At 51.1% G+C, this 19,406-nt stretch overlaps 2 protein-coding genes across 4 annotated transcripts in view; both read left to right on the forward strand.

The window, feature by feature from the left end:
* The window catches only part of LOC122367931 (SID1 transmembrane family member 1-like), a 51,472-nt gene that overhangs the window by 23,143 nt on the left and 8,923 nt on the right, over positions 1 to 19,406 (forward strand). For 2 of the 3 annotated variants that reach the window (XM_043341474.1, XM_043341475.1), the window contains exons 6-11: positions 9,008 to 9,152; positions 9,638 to 9,721; positions 10,144 to 10,266; positions 10,666 to 10,772; positions 13,368 to 13,462; positions 13,856 to 14,045. In XM_043341474.1, the coding sequence (XP_043197409.1) occupies positions 9,008 to 9,152; positions 9,638 to 9,721; positions 10,144 to 10,266; positions 10,666 to 10,772; positions 13,368 to 13,462; positions 13,856 to 14,045 (744 nt within the window). The remainder of the gene's footprint in view (positions 1 to 9,007; positions 9,153 to 9,637; positions 9,722 to 10,143; positions 10,267 to 10,665; positions 10,773 to 13,367; positions 13,463 to 13,855; positions 14,046 to 19,406) is intronic. The other variant, XM_043341476.1, reaches the window with a different exon arrangement.
* On the forward strand, positions 14,112 to 18,039 carry LOC122367930. Its single transcript, XM_043341473.1, has 3 exons — positions 14,112 to 15,511; positions 15,616 to 16,354; positions 16,651 to 18,039. The coding sequence occupies exons 1-3, from the start codon at positions 15,039 to 15,041 to the stop codon at positions 17,755 to 17,757; spliced, it is 2,319 nt and encodes a 772-aa protein (XP_043197408.1). The 5' UTR covers positions 14,112 to 15,038; the 3' UTR covers positions 17,758 to 18,039.

The following is a 19,406-nucleotide window of genomic DNA, read 5'->3' on the forward strand; positions in this document are numbered from 1 at the left end:
TCTCGGAACGTGTCTTTGCACGAGATCAAAGTTGGAATTTTGCTATGTCCCATGTTAAGTCAATGGACGGCGATGCCGAGACTTTGCAGAGACATTTTCATTCGTTCATTGTACAAAATTTTAGAGATAGAATTTGCCCAAACTCTTATAGCTTGTAAAGGAAAGAGCGTAGTACATGCTGGTATGCTTCGTTAAGCTGGCAGAAATCGTTTTTTCTAATAAAGTTCGTTGGAAAATGAAAATTTTTAACATGGAAAGTCAATGGGAGCGTCTTTATTCCTCTATAACTTTTATCTTTAGTAAGACATATAGGTGAAAAGTTAATATAATATACAACTTCTGATGCTCTTTCCACTGGTGCATAGAACGTCACTGCACGATGTGCCGTTTTTAAGAGAAGCTGTAAAAAATCAGGGCTCGACTGTGACTTGAACCCAACCACATTAGAGTATACGAACAGGTGAAGGGGACACCTCCCATGTGCGGACGCGACGCTGATTATTGCTAATTATTGGCAGTCGGCCGCCCTGGGGGCGCCTTTGCAAAGCTTATATCTCCACAACCGCTTGACCGATTCACTTGCGGTCTTTTGTGTGGGATAGCTTCTTCCTTTCTCACACGTAGTGTGCTACCCTCGATACGTATGGGTGACCCCTAATGCACGTGCCACGTGCAAAACGAAGAGGTGTCAGTTCGGTAACAAGTCTAATAACTCTGCAGTTAGTTTGCCGATTGCACTGATACTTGGCATGGATGTAGGCACCCGCCGTGCAATGCATTTCCATGTGTCACGGTTGGGGTGCCGCTGCACGTGCGCACGGGCAGGGTGACGCTTCCAGATCTCGAGAACGGCTGGGCCGATTGTGATCAAACTTGGCACACCGCTAGAGGCTGGTTAGTGTGGTGCCGTGCACAAGTCAGATGGGACTCGTTATGCACGTGCGCACGTGCAGGATGACGCTTCCAGAGAACGCTTGTAACCGCAGGTTGTTTGAAAAGACAAACACTATTCGTTAGAATTGTGTTTTTCTATTGAAAAACAACCGGAGCGGTCGTTGTCCGGGCTATGTTTTGCAAGTCTGGCCGCGAATTGGGGCAACTTGAGCGGGGCCTAGACGAATCGCTCAATCTTCGTAAAAAGTTCAGGGTATGGGCTCCCGGAGGCGATCTACCTGATGGCACCGGTCGCTACTCGCTAAGAAGTCTTTTGCGCGTGGCACGTGCGATTCCATTTTCCCCATGTTAAGTGAACGGGGTTTTGGACACTTTTTGCGCGATCGCTAATAGCGGGGAAACGAGCCAAGAAGGAGGTGGTTTTCTTCCCAGCATTTTATGGCAAACACGTTTGGGTACACGCCCGTGTGCGCTGTATACCCGCCAGAATCTCGTGGCACGTGGCACGTGCGATTCCATTTTCCCCATGTTAAGTGAACGGGGTTTTGGACACTTTTTGCGCGATCGCCAATGGCGGGCAAACGAGCCAAGGAAGAGGTGGTTTTCTTCCCAGCATTTTATGGCAAACACGTTTGGGTACACGCCAGTGTGCGCTGTATACCCCTCAGAATCTCGGAACGTGTCTTTGCACGAGATCAAAGTTGGAATTTTGCTATGTCCCATGTTAAGTCAATGGACGGCGATGCCGAGACTTTGCAGAGACATTTTCATTCGATCTTTGTACAAAATTTTAGAGATAGATTTCGCCCAAACTCCTATACAGTGTAGAGAAAGGAGCATAGTACATGCTGGTATGCTTCGTTAAGCTGGCAGAAATCGTTTTTTTCTCATAAAGTTCGTTTGAAAATGGAAATTTTTAACATGGAAAGTCAATGGGTGCGTCTTTATTCCTCTATAACTTTTATTGTTAGTAATATATATAGGTGAAAAGTTAATATAATATACAACTTTTGATGCGCTTTCCACTGATGTATAGAACGTCACTGCACGGTGTGCCGTTTTCAAGAAAAGTTGTAAAAAAGCAGGGCTCGACTGTGACTTGAAGCCAACCACATTAAAATATACGAACAGGTGAAGGGGACACCTCCCATGTGCGGACGCGACACTGATTATTGCTGAATATTAGCAGTAGGCCGCCTGTGGGGTGCCTTTACAAACCTTATATCTCTGCAACCACTGGACCGATTCACTCGCGGTCTTTTGAGTGAGATTGCTTCTTCCTTTCTTACACGTAGACGTTCATCGCTATTCTCGATGCATATGGGTCACCCCTAGTGCACGTGCCACGTGCAAAACGAAGAGGTGTCAGTTCGGTAGCAAGTCTAATAACTCTGTAGTTATTTTGCCGATTGCGCTGATACATGGCATGGGGGTAGGCACCCGCCGGGTAATACATTTCTGTGTGTCACGGTTGGGGTGCCGCTGCACGTGCGCACGTGCAGGGTGACGCTTCCAGATCTCGAGAGCGGCTGGGCCGATTGTGATCAAAGTTGGCACACCGTTAGGGCTCGGCGAGTAGGGTGCCGTGCACAAGTCAGATGGGACCCAGTTTGCACGTGCGCACGTGCAGGCTGACGCTTCCATATCTCAAGAACGGCTGGACCGACTGTGCTCAAATTTGGCATACCACTAGAGATTGGTTAGTAGGGTGCCGTGCACAAGTCAGTAAGTATGTATTTTCATGTGCCGCGGTTGGGGTGCAGCTGCACGTGCGCACGTGTAGGGGTCGCTTCCAGATCTTGAAATTGGCTGGGCCGATTGAGCTCAAATTTGGTACACCGCTAGAGACCGGCGAACAGAGTGCCGTGCACAAGTCAATTGGGACCCAGGTTGCACGAACTCACGTGCAAGGTGTCGCTTCCAGATCTTGAAATTGGCTGGGCCGATTGAGCTCAAATTTGGTACACCGCTAGAGACCGGCGAACAGAGTGCCGTGCACAAGTCAATTGGGACCCAGGTTGCACGTGCGCACGTGCAAGGTGTCGCTTCCAGATCTCGAAAACGGCCAGGTCGATTGCACTCAAATTTGGCACACCGTTATAGACCGGCGAATAGGGTGCCGTGCACGTCAGTTTGTAGCACACCCACTCCGGTCTGCACGTGCAAGACTCATCCTCTCGTTTGGCGGCGGGCGTTTTTGCTGCGTTTACAAAGGTGCTTGCTTAAACAACCTGCGGTCCCGCGATGCGGAGCCCAGCATCGCAGATGCTGGTAACCGCAGGTTGTTTGAAAAGACAAACACTATTCGTTAGAATTGTGTTTTTCTATTGAAAAACAACCGGAGCGGTCGTTGTCCGGGCTATGTTTTGCAAGTCTGGCAGCGAATTGGGGCAACTTGGTAGGGGCCTAGACGAAATGTACAATCTTCGTAAAAAGTTCAGTGTATGGGCTCCCGGAGGCGATCTACCTTATGGCACCGGTCGCTACTCGCTTAAAACCTCGTGGCACGTGGCACGTGCGATTCCATTTTCCCCGTGTTAAGTCAATGGGGTTTTGGACACATTTTGCGCGATCGCCAATGGCGGGAAAACTAGCCAAGGAAGAGGTGGTTTTCTTCCCAGCATTTTATGGCAAACACGTTCAGGTACACGCTAGTGTGCGCTGTATACCCCTCAGAATCTTGGAACGTGTCTTTGCACGAGGTCAAAGTTGGAATTTTGCTGTGTCCCATGTTAAGTCAATGGACGGCGATGCCGAGACTTTGCAGAGACATTTTCATTCGATCTTTGTACAAAATTTTAGAGATAGATTTTGCCCAAACTCATATATCTTGTAGAGGAAAGAGCATAGTGCATGCGCTTATGCTTCGTTAAGCTGGCAGAACTCATTTTTTCTTATAAAGTTCATTTGAAAATTAAAATTTTTAACATGGAAAGTCAATGGGAGCGTCTTTATTCCTCCATAACTTTTATCGTTAGTATTATATATAGGTGAAAAGTTAATATAATATACAACTTTTGGTGCTCTTTCCAACAATGCATAGAACGTCACTGCACGATGTGCCGTTTCTGAGAAAAGTTGTAAAAAAGCAGGGCTCGACTGTGACTTGAACCCAATCACATTAGAATATACGAACAGGTGAAGGGGACACCTCCCATGTGCGGACGCGACACTGATTATTGCTAATTATTAGCAGTCGGCCGCCGTGGGGGCGCCTTTACAAACCTTATATCTCTGCAACCACTGACCCGATTCACTCGCGGTCTTTTGTGTGGGATAATTTCTTCCTTTCCCAAACGTAGTGTGCTACTCTCGATGCGTATGGGTGACCCCTAATGCACGTGCCACGTGCAAAACGAAGAGGTGTCAGTTCGGTAGCAAGTCTAATAACTCTGTAGTTATTTTGCCGATTGCGCTGATCTTGGCATGGATGTTGGCACGCACCCGGCAATGCATTTCCATGTGTCACGGTTGGGGTGCCGCTGCACGTGCGCACGGGCAGGGTGACGCTTCCAGATCTCGAGAACGGCTGGGCCGATTGTGATCAAAGTTGGCACACCGTTAGGGCTCGGCGAGTAGGGTGCCGAGCAAAAGTCAGATGGGACCCAGTTTGCACGTGCGCACGTGCAGGACGACGCTTCCAGATCTCGAGAACGGCCGGGCCGATTGCACTCAAATTCGGTACACTTCTAGAGAACGATCAGAAGGGTGCCGTGCACAAGTCAGTAAGTATGTATTTTCATGTGCCGTGGTTGGGGTGCAGCTGCACGTGCGCACATGTAGGGGTCGTTTCCCGATCTTGGAAACGGCTGGGCCGATTCAGATTAAATTTGATACATCGCTAGAAACCGGCGAATAGAGTGCCGTGCACAAGTCAATTGGGGCCCAGGCTGCACGTGCGCACGTGCAGGGTGTCGCTTCCAGATCTCGAAAACGGCCGGGTCGTTTGCACTCAAATTTGGCACACCGCTATAGACCGGCGAATAAGGTGCCGTGCACGTCAGTTTTTAGCACACCCACTCCGGTCTGCACGTGCAAGGCTCATCCTCTCGTTTGGCGGGTGGCGTTTTTGCGGCGTTAAAGAGGTGCTTGCTCAAACAACCTGCGGTCCCGCGATGCGGAGCCCAGCATCGCAGATGCTGGTATTTGCGTTTTTTGCGGTGTTTGCGTTTTGCGGCGGACGGGCGTTTTTGCGGCTTTTTTTGCGTTTCTTTTTCTGCGGTTTTGAGCGTGCGGGCGATTGTTTTTTGTTTTTTTTTGCGGCTTTTGCGTTGGCGTTTTGAAAGTGCGTTTTGCGAGTTTTGCGGTTTTGCGTTTTGCGGCGGGCGTTTACAAAGGTGCTTGCTCAAACAACCTGCGGTCCCGCGATGCGGAGCCCGGCATCGCAGATGCCGGTCTACGTATAACCTTTTTGTTACGTCTTGATTCCTTTAAAAATGAAGATGTTAGCGGCGTTTGAACTTTTGCCGTTTTTGAGGCGTCTGGCAATTTGAAAAGACAAACACTATTCGTTAGAATTGTGTTTTTCTATTGAAAAACAACCGGAGCGGTCGTTGTCCGGGGTATGTTTTGCAAGTCTGGCCGCGAATCAGTACAACTTGACGGGGGCCTAGACGAAATGTACAATCTTCGTAAAAAGTTCAGGGTATGGGCTCCCGCAGGCGATCTACCTGATGGCACCGGTCGCTACTCGCTAAGAAGTCTTTTGCGCGTGGCACGTGCGATTCCATTTTCCCCATGTTAAGTCAACGGGGTTTTGGACACTTTTTGCGCGATCGCGAATGGCGGAAAAACGAGCCAAGAAAGGGGTGGTTTTCATCCCAGCATTTTATGGCAAACACGTTCAGGTACACGCCCGTGTGCGCCGTATACCCCTCAGAATCTCGGAACGTGTCTTTGCGCGAGGTCAAAGTTGGAATTTTGCTGTGTCCCATGTTAAGTCAATGGACGGCGATGTCGAGACTTTGCAGAGACATTTTCATTCGATCTTTGTACAAAATTTTAGAGATAGATTTCGCCCATATTCTTATATCTTGTAGAGGAAAGAGTATTGTACATGCCGTTATGCTTCGTTAAGCTGGCATAACTCATTTTTTCTTATAAAGTTAATTTGAAATTTAAAATTTTTAACATGGAAAGTCAATGGGAGCGTCTTTGTTGCTTAATAACTTTTTACATTGCTTATGTATCAAAGTGAAAAGGTAATAAAATATACAACTTCCGATGCTCTATCCAACAATGTATAGAACGTCACCACACGATGTGCCGTTTTTAAGAAAAGCTGTAAAAAATCAGGGCTCGACTGTGACTTGAACCCAACCACATTAGAGTATACGAACAGGTGACGGCGATACCTCCCGTGTGCGGATGCGACACTGATTATTGCTAAATATTAGCAGTAGGCCGCCTGTGGGGTGCCTTTACAAACCTTATATCTCTGCAACCACTGGAACGATTCACTCGCGGTCTTTTGTTTGGGATAGCTTCTTCCTTTATTACACGTAGTGTGCTGTTCTCGATGCGTATGGGTGACCCCTAATGCACGTGCCACGTGCAAAACGAAGAGGTGTCAGTTCGGTAACAAGTCTAATAACTCTGTAGTTAGTTTGCCGATTGCGCTGATACTTGGCATGGTTGTAGGCACTTGCCACGCAATGCATTTCCATGTGTCACGGTTGGGGTGCAGCTGCACGTGCGCACGGGCAGGGTGACGCTTCCAGATCTCGAGAACGGCTGGGCCGATTGTGATCAAACTTGGCACACCGTTAGGGATCGGCGAGTAGGGTGCCGTGCACAAGTCAGATGGGAGTCATTTTGCACGTGCGCACGTGTAGGCTGACGCTTCCAGATCTCGAGAACGGCCGGGCCGATTGTGCTTAGATTTGGCATACCACTAGAGACTGGTTAGTAGGGTGCCGTGCACAAGTCAGTAAGTATGTATTTTCATGTGCCACGGTTGGGGTGCAGCTGCACGTGCGCACGTGTAGGGGTCGCTTCCAGATCTTGGAAACGGCTGGGCCGATTCAGATTAAATTCGGTACACCGCTAGAGACCGGCGAAAAGGGTGCCGTGCAAAAGTCAATTGGGACCCAGCTTGCACGTGTGCACGTGCAGGGTGCCGCTTCGAGATCTCGAAAACGGCCGGGCCGATCGCACTCAAATTTGGCACACCGCTATAGACGGGCGAATAGGGTGCCGTGCACGTCAGTCCGTAGCACACCGACTCCGGTCTGCACGTGCAAGGCTCATCCTTTCGTTTGGCGGCGGGCGTTTTTGCTGCGTTTACAAAGGTGCTTGCTCAAACAACCTGCGGTCCCGCGATGCGGAGCCCAGCATCGCAGATGCTGGAGAACGTACTACCACCGGACTACTAAGGCGGTGGTAGTAGTCCATGGCCTTAGAACTGCCATCAAATCATACGATATACCTTATCAATGCTCATACCTATCCTGCATTCATATTTGCTCAGGCATTACAGCCAGCCAAAATATCACGATAAACATCTCCTACTGATCCTAAGGTATAAAGTGCACGGCCTCTATCACTGATAACGTATAAAGTGCTCCGTGGTCCTCCGCTTAACCTTGCTGCCTGCTCGAGCTGCGCCGAGCGTGTATATAGCTCTGCGAGCGTTCGGCGGTAACTTAGCGGATACACTGACATCGAGTGTACATACATTCGGTTATTTTGCCGACGATCAGCCGCTACTCCTTCCAAGCTGTGATCATGTGGCTCGAAAATATCGAAGACACATTTATGGGGAGCCCGTTTTTGAAGCGGTCTCAACGGGCATAGATGTTGACTAGAATGGGGCTAAATGCGGCGGAATTGGACTCGGAACTGTATTAGTTCGTTCTTATTTGTTTGGTTTAAGGAATATGACACAACTTTGTAAGCAGATCTCCAGTCCTTCCTGTTCTGTTTATATTTGTAATCCACAGCAGACCTCCTGAGCTACGTTCACAATGTCAATAACCAGACGTTTGTCATATCTTCTGATAACAGTCGATTTCTGTTTGTGTTTTGAGATTGAAACCAGATTGTTCCTTCTCCTCTACGCTCGCTCTGAAGTACATACATCCCTCCCGTCTGGTGCTCGTGTCCTGAGTGCCCGGCCGGCCGGTGGCTCGCGCTGCGTTTGTTGTCGGTGCCCCGCTCGGCTGTATTTGTCCGCCCATCGAGCGGTGACGGCGGCCGCCGCGGTCGGCCGCTGCTGCTGTGGCGTCAGCCTCTGTCAGCCGGCGCTCAGGGATCGATATACGAGGGCCGTTCACTGCCCAACTCACCAAGTAGCGGCGGGGCGGAGTGGGGTGGGGGTGGGGGTGGGGAGAACTGATGAGGGCGGGCGGGACAGAGGAGGGAGGGGTGGCGGCTTTGGTAGCGCAACTGGTGGGTGTAGGGGTACAGGACGAGAGATGAGCGTGGGTCGTCTCCGTCTCCCTCGGGCTCTCTCTCCCCTCCTCCGCTGCTCTCACCGACCTGTTGACTGTCGTCTCAGCGGGCCGGTCCGTATTGTGTCACCCTCTCGCTATCCCGGATGATAGAATGGTCAGATGCGCATAGAATGGAATGCGAAATTGTTGGGTTGCAATGAAATCCGTGTACTTATCCTTAGAGGCCTGGGCAGGGGAAAGTACGGACCTTGGCTCCGCTCACTATATTCGAGCCCCAAATCAAGCTAATATGGTCGTGCCGGTCGCACACATACGGAGTGCAGACAGATGCGGTCCCAGCCCGCCGCACACAATACTATCGGCGACCGCCAGCCCCATACTGCTGGCTTTTCTGCAGCTGTGCCAGAGCCCAGAGGTCAATGGTTGGAAATATAAACATCGCACAGATCAGCTCAGAATCAGAGGGAGTTATATAAAGCTCGCTTTGGTTAAATGAAACGCGATGTGATGTGATAAGATGCCATCACAAATCCAAACACGAGTGGTTGCGCGTTGCATGAATCGGAAGCGTGGCTTAAAATTTGTCCCGTTTTATATTATGGGACAAATATAACTACAATGTAATATTCGCCACACTCCCCGTAACCAAGCCCAAAACCGACTCCGTTCCATCTTCCCCAAACCTATATAATGACGAAACACTTTCACTCCACCCTCAGACTGGAGAACTCCACAGAGTTCCAGGTGACCCCGTCGGCGCCCCGCCTGGCGCGGTTCACGTTCCCGCCGGGCGTGAGCACCGCCCTGGTACGGGCCACCTCTCCGGATGACATCTGCGCCACTGTCAGCATTCAAAACGTCTCGGTGAGTGAGGGTCGTGCGTCTGTGTGTATGTGTGGGTTGTGGGGGTGGGTGTGTCATGGGTGTGTGGGTGTGTGGATGTGGGGGTGGGTGGGAGGAGGAGGGCTGGGTGTGGTGGATAAGAAAAAATGCTGGGTACTGGGTAGTGTTGTTATGACTAAGAAAAACAAACAAAAACACACCCAGTCGCAGTGTTTTTGTTTTGTGTGTTTGGACAGGTGGTTGATATTGCTCTAGGAATGTAGATTATGAAAGGGTTTTTATTGGTTATCGATTGTTGTATCAGGTGTCAGTTTCTCTACTATCGCGCTGGACGTTAACGGATGCTCGACGCTGTCCGACTGTCGCTATTTCACTGTCCGATATCGAGCGTTATGCACTGTTCCCCGCTATATGAAATGTCACTGGCCGTGTTACCAGTGTCTGATATTGAAAGAACGACGCTATGTACCGTTTTCTGATGTCGAATGCCGGCTGCTGTATTCCAGTGCCCGATATTTGACACTCAGCGGGACGTCGTGTACGGTAACCAGTACCAGACGATGACGCTGAAGGCGGGCATTACAGTCCGGGTGAGGATACAATTCATCACAGCCCGTCTTTTGAGCTGGCGAGCACGATAGAGTAGCCAAATATGCACTATAATGCAGCCACTCCGGGCTGACATCGATCACAATATCTGTTGTTTAGTCTCTTTAGCGGCGGCTAGAAAGCTTGTTATTCAATACTTCAATATCTTTACGCTTGCCGAACTTCTCAGTCGTCGAGTTTCAGTCGATTTAGCGATCTCTATGTCCTGGAGGTCTTTTAGCTGTACGTCGTCAGATTAACCTTTTCACCGTGTACTTTCCACGTCAACTTGTCTACTTCAGTTTCTCATCACCACTCAATAATTGTCAGCACCGAACTGTCAATATTCAACTGTCAACACCGAACTGTCAATATCGAACTGTCAACACCAAGCCGTCTGACGTCACTGGCCATCTGCCCGCAGCGGGAGAACTTTCCGAACGGCATGTTCATCGTGCTGGTGGTCCACGGTGACGACACGCAGTGCAGTCGCAGCTACCAGCACATTGGTGCCGACCGCAGGAAGACCGTCCAGCTGCTCGTGCAGGTAGGTGGGAGCCGCGTGTGATACCGCAGGAAGACGGTTCAGCTGCTCGTGCAGGTAGGTGGGAGCCGCGTGTGATACCGCAGGAAGACGGTTCAGCTGCTCGTGCAGGTAGGTGGGAGCGTGTGATACCGCAGGTAGACTGTTCAGCTGCTCATGCAGGTAGGTGAGAACATATGATACTGACCTGCGGGTCCTGCAATAACGTGCTGTCATTTATGGCACGTGAGATCACACATATTAAGACGTGAGGTTCTGATTAGAGTCGGTCTGATTTGAGGCTTCCACTGTCGGCTACTGATGGTGCACTCCCTCCCCACTCCCGTCTCTCGGAGGGAGAGGGTGGGCTTATACTTGTTAGACTGCCCCATGTGTAACCCCCGGTACCCTTTCGTCCCTCAGGAGAAGATATCGCCCGTGGACTACCTGACGGCCACGGTGGGCGCGCTGTGCTTCTGTGGCCTCTTCTACCTGCTCTCCATCGTGCTCAGCGTGGTCCACTTCGTCAGGTCGGTGTCCACCCTCCCCCCCCCCTCTCTCTCTCTCTCTCTCTCTCTCTCTCTGTCTCTGTCTCTGTCTCTGTCTCTGTCTCTGTCTCTGTCTCTGTCTCTGTCTCTGTCTCTGTCTCTGTCTCTGTCTCTGTCTCTGTCTCTGTCTCTATCTCTCCTCTCTCCTCTCTCCTCTCTATTCTCTCTCCATCCTTCTCCTTCCCTCTCCCTTCACTCTTCTCCTTTCCCTCTCTCATGATGTACCCTGACAGTATTGAGAGACCCCCGATCTCTCTCTCTCTCTCTCTCTCTCTCTCTCTCTCTCTCTCTCTCTCTCTCTCTCTCTCTCTCTCTCTCTCTCTCTCTCTCTCTCTCTCTCTCTCTCTCTCTCTCTCTCTCTCTCCATCTCTCCTCGGCCCTCGCACACCCTGACACTCCCGAGAGAACCCCGGTCACTCTATCTCACTCGAGAGGCTCTCTCTCTCTCTCTCGACCGCTCTGCCTCGCTGCGACCTCACTCGGGACCCCTCCTGGAGCAGAGGAGTATCCCCACAGGGAGCGGCCCGCCTGCCGTCCCCGCGGCCCGACAGGCCCGTATAACTAGGTTTGTTATCGGGCCAGGTCCGGCCGCGCCGGGTCGATGGCCCCTGTCTGACTGGAGAGGACGCGTCGCAGTGATCATGGACGGTGTGTCTGGCATTGTCTGTGTGTTTTTATGTTGTAGGAGGACCAAATGGTAGTTTTATGGTCCAGTATGGTAGTGCATTCTTGTTTTGCCTTTGTCCTAACCAGTCTCTGATTTTTTTTCTCATTGCTTATGCTAGAGAGCTAGCATATTTTTGCGCATATTTCTTGAATTGATACCCTCCATTTTCTCATTTCTGTCGCTCCGGGGTTATCTCACGACACCAGCCTTTGACGTCCGGATTTTCGTCGTCGGATGTCGCCCACTCAGAATGCGGGTCGTCCCCCCCCAGCAGCCCCCCCCCCCCGGTAGCCTGATATCACCCAGACCGTATGGTGGTCGGGTAATGCCTCGGGGGGGGGGGGGGGTCGGCGCGTGCCGTTGCCATGGATACGAGCGGGCGGCAGCCACTGTGATGGGACAGGCTGGGTGGTTTGAGTCAAGGCCCTATATACCGTTTGAGTGATCGGCTGCTGGAACTTGGGAGTCAGTGAATAAGTGGTGGAGTGCTTCCGGCATGATTGCATCAGACCCAATTAAAAAATATTTTACTTCCGTTACCTAACTCTGGATTAGTCTGACCCTCTTGCTTAAAGTGACCATCCCATCTTAACATTAGTTTTTATAATCGCTTAACTTGATAATCGCTGAAATGACAGCCGCTGAAAATGGTTCGCTCAAATGACGTTCGCTCAAATGACACTCGCTAAAGTAGCTCGCACCGGTGTGTTGCAACTGGCATAAATCTAGCGGTCCCCGGCGACTCGGAAATCTCCATCGTTGTTTGGGATCTGCTCTGTCCTGAAACTATCCCTGCCAGCCTGCCTACGAGGGCAGTCGTGACGTTGAAACAGGACGCAGGAGAGATAATATGTGCGTGGACTGTGAAGTAACAGGACAGTGTTGTTACGCTGGTTAAGATAAGCGAACGACCCGCGGTTCATCGCCCTGTAAAACTTCCTGCAGCGCCAGCAATCTTATGATAAATGGGAGAGTGTGACCCTGTACTCTGTACTTAGTTCGCAGGTCAAGCTAGCCAGCGATACTAGCTAATAGGCAACACGCGTTAGTTTGAGCCAGCTAAAACAAAGGCTGGATTAGTGAGCACAATGCTAAGTTTAGGGTAGTTTGAATTTTCACGACAGACGTTGAGCCGTTGAAACGTTGAGCCACAGTTCTCCCCTTATCCGTCTTCCGCCAGCGTCATGAGCTTATAGCAAAGGCGTATGATTCCTACCGGGTTCTACGGTGACCGAACACTGCCTATCACACATCAGGAGAGCCAGCTTCACTCTGGTCGGTAGAGGACGGCTCGGTGCGTGCAGGCGGCATCTGACGGGTTTCCCGCCGTGCTGAAACTATGTCGTGACGGTAGACATTTCACAATCCTTTCCGTCCTCCAATCACCCGAGGTGTTGCAATGTCCGTGCACCAGAACTGTTTTGTTGACGGCGTTCATCCGCTCTCCTGTGGCGGGAGTGCTCAGTGGCAGTGCGTGTCCGAGTGTGCGGTGTTAGCGATGACGACACTGTACGCAGTTGCATTGAATGAAACCAGATGATGCTGAGGGCGGGATTTAACGAAACTCGCTAGCAACGATACTAGGAGATGAAAATAGAGCAAAACTATTGAGCAAACTTACAGTTGGCTTTGAACGAAACGTTCAGCCAAATCTGTTGGCCATCGTTTGTATACATAGACTAGGCAGAAGAAGGAACTAAAATGTTGACCACATATTCCATGTGGACTGATTTGGAATAAGATTGCTGATTACACTGATAGCTGATTTGGACCCTGGTTTAACAGCGATGTACCGCAGTAATAACTACCAACATTTCTTCTGCGATTTTCCATATTCTTTGACATTCTGTCTTCTACCCGCCATTGTCTCAGACCGTTCTGACAGGACGTGTTTCTGTTTTGTTTCACAGACAGCGTCGTCAGCGGCAGCAGCTCCCGGACGACACGCCGCCGCCAGTGGCCAACTATGGAGCCATCTCGGCCGGCAGCTCCAGTACGATCATTGGTCTGTAGGACAGTGAACTATGTACCTCAGGGGACAGCTCCAGTACGATTATTGGTCTGTAGGATAGTGAAATACATACGCCAGAGGGGGCAGCCCAGGTTCAGTACGATAATTGGTCTGTAGGACAGTGAAATAAGTACCTCAGGGGGCAGCTCCAGTACGATCATTGGTCTGCAGGACAATGAAGTACATACCTCAGAGAAAGGGATATGGAGCCAGCGCCGTCCTCTTCGTCTATTTATTGGCCATCTATCGGCGACCCCGGTTCAGATAAAACAAAAATTGAAGCTTACTCCCATTGGTCAAATGCATAATGCACATGTACAATTTTACTCTTCCCATTCTTTCTCCCACCGATTTCCTTATTGTAACACCTCCTCTCCGTGCTCACAGGCAGTGACGCCGTACCGGGCGACACGGGCGCGCGGCTGAGGGACACCCTGTCGGGGGCCGGACCGGCCTCCACACCCAGCTCGGGCTCCGGTCGACAGGGCAGTCTGCAGCGGGCTGATTCCGACTCGTCCCTCTCAGAGACTGAGGTCGATATGCTGCCGGAGACCGACCAGGATAAGAACCTGTTCAGGTGAGGACTGGACGCGCACGAAGGAAGGGGTGAACTATTAGGGTGACCCTTTTTGCAACTTTTTTTGAGAAGCTAGCCAGCACGCCCCTAGATCGACGTGGCTTGATGCCCTGAGCACGAAAATACCATTTTTGACCAGAATTTTTGAATTTGAAAGCCCGCCCCGAAATTTAAAGATGGAAAAATGAGCCTGTTTTTGCGATTCTGACATTTTCGGTGCAGCTATTCAATAGTTTCTATTTAAAGAGCATAGTGAAATGGCATAATATAAGTTACCACACTAATTCTGCGCCGGCATGGTAAGTTTCATACCTCTACTCCCATTTTACCAGTTTTTATCGAAGATTTTCCGATGAGCGTCGGCCGCCCGTTTAGCTCGAGCTTTCAGAACCGGTCAGTAGATGGCTGCACATTCGTACCATGGACGGGACGCCTGTGATTGGCTCTCGACGTGGTTTGTATTATTATTTCCTCTTCAGCAGAAGGAAACTTGTACATTTCGATGTTTACCACATTTCCATCACATTCATTTCACCTTGCATGCATACTGAAGCATGAAAAACACGCGTGCCCGAAAGCGATGATGCGTTTTTACGCTCAATAACGTGTTTTAAAGTGTGTGGATTTTGAGTACCGGCTTTATGGAGGGCTCTCAGTGTGTCTTTTATTGTCATTTCCATATCCGCATTAAAAATTCATATTTTTATGTTTTTGTCTCCATTAGTCTTATATTTTATCCTATATGTATAGTATGTATAACAACTGTTATAGGTACCTATGCATGTTTATTCCCTTTCAACCACTTGCGGGAGCACTCAGTCTGTTACGAGAGACATTGCTACTAGCAAGGTAGATGCTTTGTTCAGATTTAGAAAATTGCGGTTCGTCATAAATAAATCCAGCAGCTCTAGGTCACATGTCAGCGCCCGAGGCGCCGCTCGCACGTAATGGGTCAATCTCATAAAGGGCGGCAGTCGCTGACACAGCTTCGCCATGGCGGGTACTCGGCGGGCTTTGCGATCTACCAAAAAAACACACCATCTCTTTGGCATCAAGCCAGCGAATCTTCCCAAAAATCAGCTTCCGACGTGTCGAGACATAGTGGCCAGAATTTTGTATTTAAGGTCAGATGAGAGAAACGAAAGGGGTGTGGCTGAATCTTGCGTCGCAATGTCACCGTTGTTGGCACAGGTGGGGGACGAGTGCCTCGATATCTGGAGACGCGCATCGCTGCCGACCCTGGCGAGATTCCGGGTTGTCAAGAAGGTTCACACGTTGTGGAAGACGAAGGATATGGTTCGAAAACACGGAGCAAGAAAGGGCAAGCTTGTCACCGCTAAACCAGCAGAGATGAGTCGGCTGTTCGACATCAGGAGCGGGTCGCAGAAGCCCGTGTCGAAGGAAGACCTGAAATTCCTCGAGGACCAGCGCACCAAGCGGCGTCTTTATATTGGACCTGTGGACTGGTAAGTGGCAGATAAATACATGTTTATGATATCTATGTGTTTCGCACCGATATAATCCCCAAGTTTCAATTTCGAATTGACAATTGCGTTTTTCTGTTTCACAGGACCGCAACGATCGCACGGCGGCGTTCCGAGGCACGCCGGGCTGCTGAGGCAAGGCTGCTACAGCGCGGACGCGACACGGCCGGGCCCAGCCGCGGCCCTGACCACCAGAACGCAGCCGTAGCCGTCGCCGACCACACCGCCGGTCGCTGCAAGCGCGCTGCTGCCGTTGCTGCTACGGCGGTCATCGCTGCCGGAGACAGGAGGACGGGGGAGGAGGCCAGCAGCGCAGACTGCTCCAGCGAAGACTCGGACGACAGCTACCAACCTCCGAGAAAGGCCACACAGCAGGGATCGCAGCCTCTCCGTGCAACAGCCGAAGCTCTAGACGCAAGTCACGTGGGGGCTAGGAAAGGATCAAAAATCTTAACAGCTCTAAAGGAAGACCTGGGCCTGTTGGGCTTCCAAAACAGCGGACTTGTAACGAAACGGAAAGTGCAGAACTCGCTGGACAAGTGCCGTGAGGACAAGCTCCAAGGCCTGGCGGCAGACACAGCTGCATGTACGGCCCTGTTCTGCGACGGCCGCCAGGACAAGGAGCTGAGTCCAGGCGGCAGCCGCACTGTTGGCAACGTGACGATCAATATGCACCCCGGCGACATCCACATCGGACATTTCTCCTGCGAGCCGGGAGAAAGACACAGCGGGGAGGTCTACGCCAACAAGCTGCTCGCCTTTTTGGCGGAACGAGGCGTCAGCTGCGAGAGGCTGACCGCCTTCGGTGGCGACGGAGCAAATCAGGTATGAGAAATAATAGATTGCATTTTGCATGCTACGTTTTCAACGCCGAAAACGCACATCAATTATTAATTCACAAATTATTAAGTTCCTAGTATTGGCAGAAATGATCTTTCGTCGAATATAACTGAAAAGGGTACCTATGTACTGTCTTAAAAACTTTTCTTTGTTTAATTTCAGACAAACAAATTTTAAATGGAGCTCGACACCCAAGTTCATTCCACAGCGGTCGAGTTTTTAACTCTAAATAATTGTATAAAACTGTCATAAGCTAACGCGTCACTGGGCCTCATTGGCAGGTCACTGGTTGGAAGATGGGTCAGATGGCCTGTTTCGAGCGCCTGCTGGGCCGTCCGCTGCAACGCCTGGTCTGTCTGTGCCACCACGCCGAGCTGCCATTCCGTGCGCTCTTCCAGCATCTGGACGGCAAGACCACCGGGCCTTCAACCTTCTCCGGACCCATCGGACGACAAATAGCCGGGGACGTCCAGAAGCTGGCTATTAAGAGTTTCCCTCGGCTGGCTTGTCCCGACTTCCCCAGCCTCCCACCGGCTGTGGTTCACAGTCTCAGCAGTGACCTGCGACTGCTCTACGAGACCGCTCGAGCGGTCGTGACGGAGGACGACGTCCCACCACGGGTGGCTGCGGCGGCACACGGCAAGCTCTACGCCGCCCGCTGGCACACCGCCCAAAGTCGCCTCTTGCGACACTACATGGCGCAGGAGCGACCCGGCGATGCTCTGGCGGCCCTGGCGGTGTACGTGTGCTGTGTTTATGTGCCAACGGTGATGGCCATAAAACACAAATCCGATGCTGTCCACGCTGCGCCACACCTCCACGCCGAGCTCCGCCGCCAGGAGCGCTACTGCCGACCTGAAGACCTGCCGGTGCTCCGGGCCAGCGTGCGCCGCAACGCCTTTATGGCGCATGAAGAGAACGTTTTACTCGCGATGCTCGGCGACGCCGACCCTACCGTTCGGACCGAAGCAGTCGGTGTCATCAAGCGGATCCGAGCGACACGCGAGTCACCAGTCCCGGGCCTCGTGCGGCCCTTCCGAGTCCCTGGGTCCGTGGGCGCCACGACGGCGCTGAACGATTCAGCGGCGACCTACTGGAGCCTGGTGGACCTCGACCGCGCCACGCTGGAGCCGCCGCTGACCCAAGGGATGACCGGAGACCAGTTGGAGAAGTTTTTGGAGACCCCGCTTCTGACCGGACTGCCGTGCCATACGCAGTCCACGGAGCGAGCCGTCAAAGTGACGACGGAGGCGGCCGGGCAGGTCAGAGGGGCTCGGCGACAGGACGGCCATGCGCTAAACAAGCTGGCGTGGAGGAGGCGAAACCCAGGACAGGTGGTGAAGAAGAAGTACCGCCCAGTCAAAACCACAGCAGAGAAGGAGGGATAGACAGCTCGGAGAGCTGAATGCACCAAATTCAGCAGCAGACCGGGAGTCGGGCGCGCCGGTCGGGGCGACAGGAAAAGCCAGGCACGGACGATAAGAAACTTATTTACTGCGCAAAGACCTTGTACATACAATGCTGTGTTTTCCGTCGTCCCGCTGTGATGAGCGCTGCTTGTCTGGCGCTGTGCGTCCGTCGTATTTTATGTGAAGTATGTTATGGGCACACAGTGCGGTAACTCGTGCAATACAGATCTCATTTGTAGACAATTGTCTTTTTCAGGCTGCACAGCGCCGTTAAATGGCCAAGAGACGCTGCAAACTCTCACACTTTCCTGGCAACGTCCATGGGATAATTAGTGTTTATTGTCATAGTTAAAGCGGACACGGTGCCCCAGTGCTCTCATGTTCCATTTCCTAGGTCCCAAAGGTTCCAGAGCCCATGGTCAGACAGCTCTCATTTGCCGTTAGACACGTTACTGGAAACAACCGCGAGTTAAATGCGATTTTTCGCTGAATTGTGTAGTTTTCAAGCTGGAATATATTACAAATGTGATCAAATATAGGGCTAATGGCGACAAAAACATAAAAACATGCCAGTTCCTTCATACTGGAATGGAAACAACACTAAAAGACACTCTGAAAACCTTCCCCAAAGCCGAGACGTGAAGCCCATTGTGCTGCCATCTATGGACAGATCTATGAAACTCGGGAGCTGCGGGCGGCTGACTCTCGTCGGAAAAAACAGCGATAAAAAGCGGTAAAACGGGTGTAGATGCATGAAACTTGCCATGCCGGCGCAGAATTAGTGTCGTAACTTATATTATGCCATTTCACTATGCTTTTTAAATAGCAACTATCGAATACCTGCACCGAAAGTGCCAGAATCGCAAAAATGTGCTCATTTTCCCATCTTTAAATTTTGGGGCGGGCTTCCAAATTCAAAATTTCTGGTCAAAAATGGTATTTTCGTACTCAGGGCATCAAGCCACGTCGATCTAGGGGCGTGCTGGCTAACTTCTAAAAAAAAGTTGCAAAAAGGGTCACCCTAGTGAACTATATACCTCCAGGTACTGAGTGGTGGTGGGAGGGGATATGTTGAAATGATGTGTGGGGATGGTCTGATGAGGAGACAGTGCGTGGACGGTAGGAGTGGATGGGAGGGAAAGATTGGGTACTGAATGGCAGCTTGGGCTAGATAGTGAGGGTAGGCGATGAGTGTTTGGTTTTGAGTGTTAAATCATAGCTCTGTCTGTGTATACCGGGTTGTGAGATTGGCGGTTTACGAGGTTACCTATTCTTGCAGAGCGGGAAATTTATATATTAAATGTTTCCTGCTGAGGGCACTGTTTCCCCTCTGCGCCAAGTTTCTGGGCTGTCTATCACCATCTCGACAGCTGCTGATGCTGTATAAGCAGCATCCTATCTCTTGCACCCCACTTTCACCCTATACTCGGGGCGCTGTGGCGCGTTTCAGCCGTGTTCGCTCGGCACACCAGAGCCGTGACAGACTGATCAGCAGTGACGAATGCTCTGCTGACGAGCGGCACAGTACTCTGAGGCTCGACGAGCTGTACAGGGAAGCGTGCGTCAGGTACCGATGCATTGGGCCCGACTCCTTTGACAGGCACGGGGGCTGTTAGTGGGTCTGGCTG

Source organism: Amphibalanus amphitrite, unplaced genomic scaffold (assembly GCF_019059575.1).
Source record: "Amphibalanus amphitrite isolate SeventyFive unplaced genomic scaffold, NRLGWU_Aamphi_draft 000909F_arrow, whole genome shotgun sequence".
Taxonomy (NCBI): domain Eukaryota; kingdom Metazoa; phylum Arthropoda; class Thecostraca; order Balanomorpha; family Balanidae; genus Amphibalanus; species Amphibalanus amphitrite.

Coding starts and splice junctions, on each gene's coding strand:
- LOC122367930 (XM_043341473.1), top strand. CDS start 15,039: ATGGCGGGTACTCGGCGGGCTTTGCGATCTACCAAAAAAACACACCAT. Junction 15,512..15,615: donor TATATTGGACCTGTGGACTG/GTAAGTGGCAGA, acceptor TCTGTTTCACAG/GACCGCAACGATCGCACGGC. Junction 16,355..16,650: donor GTGGCGACGGAGCAAATCAG/GTATGAGAAATA, acceptor CCTCATTGGCAG/GTCACTGGTTGGAAGATGGG.